Source organism: Simochromis diagramma, unplaced genomic scaffold (assembly GCF_900408965.1).
Source record: "Simochromis diagramma unplaced genomic scaffold, fSimDia1.1 OVJJ01000304.1, whole genome shotgun sequence".
Lineage (NCBI taxonomy): Eukaryota > Metazoa > Chordata > Actinopteri > Cichliformes > Cichlidae > Simochromis > Simochromis diagramma.
The window spans coordinates 3706333-3716607 of NW_024387030.1; the positions used below are offsets into that span (position 1 = coordinate 3706333).

At 40.9% G+C, this 10275-nt stretch overlaps 1 protein-coding gene across 1 annotated transcript; it reads left to right on the top strand.

The window, feature by feature from the left end:
• The first annotated feature begins 1463 nt into the window (after positions 1–1463).
• On the top strand, positions 1464–8984 carry golga5 (golgin A5). Its single transcript, XM_040041550.1, has 13 exons — positions 1464–1646; positions 3709–4356; positions 5442–5639; positions 5735–5954; positions 6036–6159; positions 6255–6458; positions 6583–6753; positions 6843–6971; positions 7065–7163; positions 7290–7509; positions 7631–7730; positions 7827–7890; positions 8008–8984. Exons 2-13 carry the CDS (start codon positions 3717–3719, stop codon positions 8083–8085), a joined length of 2247 nt encoding a protein of 748 aa, XP_039897484.1. The 5' UTR covers positions 1464–1646; positions 3709–3716; the 3' UTR covers positions 8086–8984.
• The last annotated feature ends 1291 nt before the right edge of the window (positions 8985–10275 follow it).

Sequence of the window (10275 nt, forward strand, 5' to 3'; positions counted from 1 at the left end):
ACACTCCATGAGGTTTCTGGGCGTGCAGATCTCTGATGACCTCTCCTGGACTGCAAATACTACGGCGGTGGTTAAAAAGGCCCAGCAGCGTCTCCACTTTCTGAGAGTGCTCAGGAGGAACAACCTGGAGGAGAGGCTGCTGGTGACATTTTACAGAGCCACCATAGAGAGCATCCTAACGTACGGCATAACAACATGGTATGCAGGGTGCTCAGCTGCAGACAGGAAAGTACTGCAGAGGGTCATCAACACAGCCCAGAAGATCACTGGCTGCTCTCTGCCCAGCCTGGAGGTCACTGCAAACTCTCGGTACCTCAGCAGAGCTGGCAATATCATCAAGGACCACTCTCACCCCAGCAACCAACTGTTTGAACTATTACCGTCAGGCCGACGGTACAGGTCACATAAAACCAGGACAAACAGATTAAGGGATAGCTTCTTTCCCAGAGCTATCACCGTAGTAAATAAGCACAAAAACAATTGAACCTATTCCATACCGTCACAGTCATTATATTATGCTGCTATTCATACTGTCATTATATTAATGCTGCTATCCTGTATATATTGTACATACTATTGTTTGAGTACTTACGATTGTTTTTTTTGTACTTTTTATATTTTACATTTATATTTATTATTGAAACTTGCACCAAGGGAGTGGCACTCCAATTTCGTTGTACTCTGTACAATGACAATAAAGGCTATTCTATTCTATTCTATTCTATTCTATTCTATTCTACTATGACCTGGATGACTGAGAACCTTCACAGGCAACCCATACAGCTGCATACAGCAAAAAAAATTAAAAACTGAATACGGAAAGAGTCACAAGGACTGGAAGGTGACAGTAGTAAAGGGTTAGCAGAACATCTACTTGGTAACGTCCATGTGTTCCATAATTAAGGTTATAGTGGACTAAAGCAAACAAACAAACAAGCAATTATTTTTTAATATCTTAAATACTTTTGGTCTTCTGAAAATGAGGTACAATCTACAAAATTGATAAAACTTTTGGTAAACCCCTTGAAATAAAACTGAAAGTCTGCACTTCAATAATATCTCGATTGTCTTAACAAAATAAAGTACTCTGGCCATAGTCTGTAATTTATTTCTTATTTTTTTATTTTATAGTAGTTTTCCCAGTGTTTAGCTTCATTTGTTTCAAACGGCAAGCTTTTATCCAAAGATGAGTACTTTATACGTGTTTATCCGAATATTAATTAAAATAGGATCATATTTAAACTTAAAAACTATGTTTAATTTTCTTTAAAAAATACAGTAAACAACTTACCAGTTGGTCAGGTCTTCTCCTCCGCCTCCTTCTTCTTAGTATTATTGTTGTTGTTGTTGTTCTCCATTAATTTATTTTTATTTACAGTAAAGTCCTTAACAGAGGTGAGTTCTGCGCTTTGGAAACACCGTTGGTTAATTTTCGATCAGGCTTTTCTCAGGGCGCTCTGTTATCGGGTCCTTATTTGCAGCGCTTCCTGGTCCACGTATTGAGAGGATCACCAACATCCTCCTTGACAGATGATGATATTTGACTTTGTTTTCCAAGCAGTTTTATTCTTTCACTCTGATCTGTTTAACCTCGGCGGCAGCCAGGTGACTGGAGACACCCTGAGACTGATACCTCTTGTCAAACGGTACCTTTAAATGTTTCCTTTAACAGCCAGCTAGCCTGTTAGCCGCAGCACTGATGGAGTTGATCCTGAACAACTGTGTTTACATCGTTTTACGATAACGTTAGAGTTAAAACCCTTCCAATAACCCCCCAGTTGTTCATTTACGTTTTACAAAAAAAAAGCGTGGTGTCGTTAAAAATTATAGCTGATTAAATTTCGCTGCTTAGTTTTTTTGTTATAGCATGCTAGCTGTGCAGCATTTGTCGCAGGGACCGTTTTAGTCCTGAGTCGAACTTGAGAGGCTGCTCACAAAGCTGGAAGAGTCCCAACTTTAACTGTCTACAATTTGTTGCTGCGATCCTGTTTATTTAATATGGATCAATTCGCAGTTTTTCTTCCCATCTAGCTCGGTCCTGTCTAGTTTCAATGCTATCCTCAGAATGCATTTATTGCCACATTTATTTTGGACAATATGCACTTGGATTAAAAAAAAACAAAACCCAAAACTGCCTGCATTTGCTTTGTTGGACCAGTAGTGCCTACCAGAGGGCAACAGGTCAAACAGCAAGTGCCCAGGGTGAGAGCTGTTTTGACCCTCTTGAGTGGATTCTTGCTTTTGCAGTTGCTTTGAGAAAGGGAAGAGCACAGGCATTGATCTTTTCTGTTGTCTTTATAACCCTGTGGATAACATGTATAGCTGCTGCAAAGCAGTTGGCATATTGCAGTGTTACCAAAAGTAGTTTCTCATCCGTGACTGTTATTCTTCAGGAACCTTATTAAGCGAATGCGCCACTGAGCTGTCTTACCTGCAGCTGTTGTGTTAGCAGACCAGGTGAGGTTGTCAGCAATAAAGGTTCTGAGAAACCCTCTCTACACAGCCTTTGTTGACAGCCAGGGGGAGGGGGTTTGCTCTGCTCTTCCTGTAGTCTACAGGAAGACATCAGAGTAGAATTATAGATCTAATGAAGGAGGGCATACAGTGGTGTGATGTAACAGAGGAGACTGTTAGGCTACGTTCATACTGCAGGCGGAAGCGCATCAAATCCGACTTTTTTGACCCTATGCGACCCATATGCGATCATGGTATGACAGTGTGAACAGCACAAATCCGACCTGGGTCACTTTCGCATGTGATACTGAATCCGATACATATCTGATGTTTTAGAAAGCGACTGCTGTTTTAATGGTCATGTCGCATTAAATCTGTCTTTTACGTCACTGAACAAGACAGACGCCAATTATCAGCGCCCGAGAAGACAATGTGAACGCTTCCTGGCCATCCAGTGTAGATGTTAGTGAAACTGTTGGGAAGACAACGTTGGAGAAATGTGAACATTTTATTTGTACTGTATAATCTGCAGATTCTGACAGAAATCTGCAACTATCCTTTGAAGCACCGCTCCTCTCTAAAACAGCAATAAGGATAATTATTAGGCCATATGTAAACAATAAAATAACTTTATAACTTAAAGCAAAATTGGGAAATGTAAAGTCCAAAACAAGTCTTTATATTAAGGTCCATCAGTCAAGCAATACTGTTTGGTCTGGGTCTAAACAGAGCGCGTTGTGTGTGACATCTTCTTTTGCCCATGCGGGCCGCTTTGAGGGTTCACACTAGAGCGCGTTTGCTGTCACATTTTATTTGTAGTGTGAACAAGCAGACCAAAAAAATCGGATTTGATCAAAAAATCAGAATTGGGCATTAAGACTTGCAGTGTGAATGTAGCCTTAGAGAAAGAGGGGGATGAAGGCAGAAGATCTGCTATGGTTACCTGGGCTGATAGTAGCCACACCAGAAGTAGCTCTGTCATGCACAGGTACAGTTAGGCAGTGTATCCTGAGCTTTCGAAACTGAAGGCCTCACTGGATGGTATCTCAGTGGTGATAATGATGAGGGGAGGTGAAATGCTATTTACAGTTAAACTGCATGTCTAGATTTAGCGTCTGTCATTGACATAGTGACCGTTACTCCACCACTGACCTTCCTTATGTTGTTAAATAGAAATCCAAGAACTTGGAAAGTAAATAAATATATTATCCGTCAAATAAATCTTTACATGTTGCTGTTTGTCTCTATCGCTAGGTTGCAAAATGTCTTGGTTTACTGACTTGGCTGGGAAAGCTGAAGACTTCCTGAATAAAGTGGACCAGGGAGCTGCTACTGCCCTGAGTAAAGGCCAGGAAAAATCCTCCTCCTTCTCAATAGCCTATGGAGAAGAATCCACTGCTAAAACGGACTACAACTCTGCAGGTTACAAGACCAACCCAGCTGTGACACATCATACCTATGCATCCTCTCATGATGCCCAGGGCTACATCTCTGCTGCAGCTGGCAACATCAAGAAATCTAATGCAACCATGCTGGCTGGGTCTGCCAACGTGACCAGTACACCCTTGGGCTCTGGTAGCAGCGCCCCCAACACTGGCAAGACTTCATCTGGGTTTGTGAGGCCCAAAAAGTGTGAGCAGAATGTGGACGATGACATGCTCTTTGATTTTCTGAATAGCTCTGAGCCTCAAGTCAGCAATCGGAGGGATTCAAGAAAGGACCTTGTAAAAGTGGTAGAGGCCCAAAACCCAACATTTCCCGCTTCCACCACTTCTCATACAACCCCATCAGTCCCCTCCACACCCCCTTCCACCCGGGGTGTATCAAGAGCTTCAAGCATGAGCTCATTATCTGCTCACAGCATCAAAACAGAGGAGAACTCTGCTAAAGAGCAAGGACAAGGTATGAGCAAAGCCAACAGCGCACTGTCTGACTAATTAACAACACTCAAACATTTTATAAACAATAAACTTTATTCACAGGAGAAGAAAATTTCAGCTTACAGTTAAGACACTTTTTTTTTAGCTTCTTCTTCACCTTTATTGGCGCATCAGTGCATTTTTGTCACATTACTTCTACTGATAGGCTCTCATGACTATGAGAGAAAAATTATGTGCAGGTGCACATGAAAGAAGCCTTTGTTTAAATAAATCAGTGATAGCATGCTCTAATTTGCAAAGATTTAAAGAGTACAGTGAAAATGGAGTGAATAAACACATGAAAAGGAACTAATAATTAGTCACTTGGTAAGATAACAGTTACCTTCAAGAACATTCTGGTTTGTAATTTCATATTGAAATAGTCAATTGCTTGAAGGGATAAAATTATTTTACAACAAAATAAAGGTCTTTAAAGAAAGTGAATGAAAACCAGTGACTACTGTGCCACAGTCATAACTCAGCTTTTTCTATATGAAACCCAGTAAAAACAAGAATCAATGTTTTTATTAGTAAATCTTTGGTTGAAGAGCTGAAATTAATTAAGGGGGTTTAAGAAGGGAGTCAGAGGTGTACTTACAGATAGTCTCCATAATCTCTCATAAGCTCTTGAGAACTTGTTTGCTTTCAAAGCTAATTTCAAGTTTTGTGGTTCTTGCAATTTAGAAAGACTTGCTGTTGGATTTCAGTGGCTGAGTAAAGAATATTATTAATACAGTACAGAACTGTAGCATCTGAATAAAGATGGATGGTATATTTTCTTATAGAGAGAGGGTGCAATATTGTTAATATGAACCACATGGGACCTAATACTGAACCTTGTGGGACTCCTTTTTAAAATGGTAAATTTACCACGTCCCACTGAAGAATTAACCCACTTAGTGTCCAAAACTTGACAGGGAACCTTAAAGTACAACGGTATGAAATAAGATAATTTTATATTAATGCTTTATTATACCAGTTTGTTGCTGTTTAGAAGTATAACATAAGAGCTACCACACTTATATCTGTAAATGCTGTTTTCTCTTTACTCTTGCCTGGCCACCACAGATACACCTGAGAGTTCAGACTCAGGCTTGGCTGTCCCTCTGGAGTCCAGCAGGCAAGAGCCTCCTCCACCAACAGAAGAACCACAGAACCAGATCCTGTCCAGCCTGCGTCTAGAGAACCAGTTGCTGCGCAGTGAGGTGGCCTCCCTGAATCAAGAGATGGCTTCAGTTATCCAGAGAGCAAAAGACTTACAAGATGGTTAGCAAAAAAAAGCCAATACTGAAACCCGAAAATGGCACACATTCACCTGGCTACACCTCTTCCTATGATTTAATTTGTTTTTTCTCTCTTAGAGCTAAACCAGGCCCGTCTACGTGCAGACAAATGGAACTCGGAGCAGTCCCAGACTGACCGAACGTTACGAGAACTTCGGTCACAAGTCGATGACCTAACAGAAGCTCTCTCAGCCAAAGACGGTCAGCTTGCAGTCCTAAAAATCAGACTCGATGAAGCCGATCAGCTTCTAAAATCCCGCAGTGCTGCATTAGAGGAGGCACAGAAAGAAAAGTCAAAGTATGCTTTTGGAGCCAAAGTCTTAAATAGAAATTACACTAAACTTATAAAGAACTGATTTAGATTGTTTGATTTTTTTAGAATTATGCAAGACCACACAGAAGGGAACAGCATGCAGTCCCAAGCTCTGGAAACCTTACAGGAGAGGCTGCGAGAGGCTGAACTGGCGCTCAGAAGAGAACAGGACAGCTACCGGCAGATGCAGGTGCACATGATGCCATTCATTTTCTGTATTTGCAACGGTTAAATATAGACTGGTCATATGGAAATGATGAGACTTAACTCTCTGTTCTTGTGTAGACTGAATATGCTGGCCGGCTCTCTAAATTGGAGGCCGAGAGGCAAACCCTTGCAGAAACAGTGACTGCAGCTGAGCGGCGAGCAGCAGAGGAGAAGTTCAAGGTCGACGACTTCCAACACCAATTAAAAAGTGCCAAAGCTGCAGCTGAGTCTGCCAAGCAAGAGTTACAAGACTATAAGCAAAAAGCTTCACGCATCCTACAAGTAAGGCTTGTGGAGGCTCTCCCGAAAAATGATTTCATTGAAAGCTTTACCCTGGAGTAAAGTGGAGTAAATCTCATTATTATATGTTTGAACTTTTATTTAATACTTTTAAATGTTTGTTTAGTCCAAAGAGAAGTTGATCAGCAGTCTGAAGGAGGGATCTGGTCTAGATACCCTGGACGGCAGTGGGACCATGGCTCTGGAGCTTGAGGAGCTGCGTCATGAAAAGGACCTGCAGAGGGAGGAGATCCAAAAACTGCAGGGGCAAGTTCTCACTCTGAGGACTGAAATACAGGTGAGATACTATATGCAGTAGGAAAAAGCAAAATTACTTACTAGCGAGAGAGGCCAGTAATTCAGTGGAGGTTGAATTTTTGCTTACAGGATTTGGAGAATCAGGCGCTGGCAGAGGCAGAGACGTGGAGGGAGCAGCAGGCGCAGTTACAGGAGCAGCAGACCTTACAGAACAGAGCAAAGCAGGAGGTAGAGGCTGAGGTGGAGCGCTACAAACAGGTAAAAGAGAGTTACAATAATAATAATAGGCTAAAAATGATAAAAGCTGTGCACAAGCTGTTGTTTTGACTAACTTAATCTTTGTGCCTATAGGAGCTGCAGTACCTTGAGGAAGAGCACCATCGAGCCAAAACCACTCTGCAGAGTCGAATCAAAGACAGAGAAGATGAAATCCAAAAACTCAGGAACCAGGTCAGTACCTTAAAGTTATACAAAAAAAATTGAGGAGTCTCCTTCCCGGATCAGAACTTAGAGAACATTTGCTTTGTGTCTATTAAAACCACTGAATAATAATGTCTGATGAATTTCCTTTTGCAGTTGACCAACAAGACACTCAGCAACAGCCAAACAGAGCTGGAGAACCGGCTCCACCAGCTGACGGAGACACTGATCCAGAAGCAGACAATGGTGGAAGCTCTTGGCACGGAAAAAAACTCCCTCGTCTTTCAGCTGGAGCGCTTGGAGCAGCAGCTGAAGAATACTCAGGGAGGACAAAGTGGAGGGCCGGCAATCAACATGAGCGGTTTAGAGGGAGCAGGTAGGAGAAGCTGTCATTTTCTTTTTGTTTTGGTAAATGAGACCTGTTTTGAACAGTTGTTTTATTAAAAAAACCTAATATATAATATATGCATTTACATTTCTCTGTTTTGGACTGTCAGGGGCAAGACAAAGAAACACACCTGTGCTCTTCAGTGACCAGGACAGTCCAGGAGTGTATGGAAAAGTACGTAAGGCAGCCAGCACAATTGACCGCTTCAGGTAAGCTTTCACTGTTCACCGTTTTACTGTGCAACAGTTCCATTGTTTTACAAGTGAAAAACTGTTCACTGTGACCAATACTTTTATTTCTAACAGCATAAGACTGGGAATCTTTCTGAGGCGCTACCCAATGGCCAGAGTTTTTGTCATCCTGTACATGGTCAGTGTTAGTATTGAAATGATATGAACCCTTTGTTCAATGAGAGAGTGCTCATTAGCTGGTAAAGTGGTCTGTAACATCTGTAGTTTATTCATGATCTTTTTTCTTTCTTTGCAGGCGGTACTGCACCTGTGGGTCATGATTGTTCTTCTGACCTACACACCAGAAATGCATGGTCGTCCTGATGGAAGATAGAAGGCCTGAGTTTTATGGTTGGGTATTTAAAGATGTTTTCATTGGCCTTTAATGTAAGGAAGCTGCTGGAATATGGGCTCTGGGACCTCTCCCTGTTTTGCACAAATATGCTATGAATTAAAAGACATTTCCTCTAATTTCTTCTATATTGTTTCCAAATGAAGATGGTTAGCATTGAGTTTTAAAGTAATTACAGAGTGATATTGTCTTGGTGGTCTCTTAAATGGACATGAATCAAAAATTGTGTTGGTTTCAGAATTCTGAGAGATTGTATTTAACACTATGTACAAAAAATAATCTTTTAATAAATGAATTAGAAGGAAAAACAGAGACTGGCTCTTCTCTGTCACATTGTTTGAGCCACAAAGCAACAGAAATGGAACCTTCACAGATCTTCTGCACAACACTCAGTTTAAAAGTATTTGAGGATTGAATACGATACGTTCAGATGTACAGAATCAAAATTCTGCGGGCTATGAAGAACACAAAAGGATGAACAGAGGATGCAAGGATGATGTGATAACACAGTTTGACAAACAAAGAAGTATTTTCACACCAAAAAGATGGTTTCCAAAGAGTTGTTAGCTGAAAACTGTGAGCAATGTATCCTTAAAAAGTTTGACAAAACTGCAGACAAACGGTATCTGAAGGTCATGTCCTTCAGAAACAGGAAAGACGGCAAAGTCCTGGCACAAAACCAGAGAAATGGTTGTAGTGGAAGGGCGGGTGTCAAGAAATCATTTGGAGAAGGGTAAACAAGGAGTAAGGCTGAGGTATGCCAAAGTAAGGAAGAACTGGACTGAAAATCTGTGGCAACAGGTCTAATAGAGTGATGAAGTGAAGTGAAATTTGTATTCGAAATCATCATTGTTGTGCACCACAAGTAAAGAGTGAGGTATAACAGTGGCCATAACAGAGTGGAGGCTCACACAGAGTGTTGTGGTTTGGAGCTCCACTTCATTCAGTGGTGTTGAGGATCTTGTTACAGTTGATGGAATTTTGAATACAGAAAAGTACAGTCACATTTTGAACCACCATGCCACCATCTGGAAAGCATCTGATAAGCAGCGACTTCATATTTCAGCATGACAATGATCCCAAACACACTGCCAGTGTAAGAGCATACCTGGATAGGAAAACACATAGTGGAACCCTATCAGACATAGACTGGCTTTCCCACAGCCTGGGCATCAACATTATTGAAGCAGTGTGGGATCATCTTTAAACAGAATGGAGCAAAAGGCTGTCCACATCCACAAAAGGGTTTTGACTGTCCTTCAAGAAGTCTGGAGAACTGAAGACTGTCTGAAGAAATTATAATAAAGCTTGCCTAAGACACTTCAGGCTGTTTTGAAGAATAAAGGTGATCAGACCAAATACTGAGTTTCAAGCTCTGCTTATCCCTTATAAATTGTTTTTCGATATGTTTGCATGCATTTCGATAAAGCTCTTTCTCAAAATACTGAGTGGAAGATATAAGCGCTGTAATAAACTAACTAACTTATTGCTTATTTGACAATAATTAATCAACTATCTTAATAATATTTTCCATTTTATGAAAAGAAGATATAGTAGTAGTCAGTGATGGGAATAACAGCGTTACAAGTAACGACGTTACTAACGGCGTTACTTTTTTCAGTAACGAGTAATCTAACTAATTACTATTTCTATCGTTACAACGCCGTTACCGTTACTAACAAGAAAATTCGGTGCGGTCGCGTTACTATTTTTCAACAAACAGACGGTTGAAGCTGTGCTCAGCTTACCGCATCTTACCGCATCAGTTGTATGGAAGTAGCTGTAAGTAATCTGGGGCTACACCTTTAAGCAGCTGCGCGCGACCAATCAAAAATGATATGGCAATACGACATTTGGTTATTTAGGAAGAGAGATTTGTGACGTTTAGCTTGTTTATAGTGTGTAGTTAATGTGTTGTCTTGTGTAGTTAGTGTGTAGTGTTGTGGATAGTTTTGTGTTGTGTGTTAGAACAATGAGGTGACTGCTGTCTCCAGGTAGAAACAGGAGTGATACACCTGCTGCTGTCAGACCTGCAGGTATCAGGCTGTGATGTTCTCCTTTATAGTGGACAGAAATATTTGGAGTGGCACAAATAATTTGTGTGGCATCTTATTGAATGCAGAACACCTGATTGTTATGTAAATAGTTTGAAATGGTTAAAAAAAGGGTAAA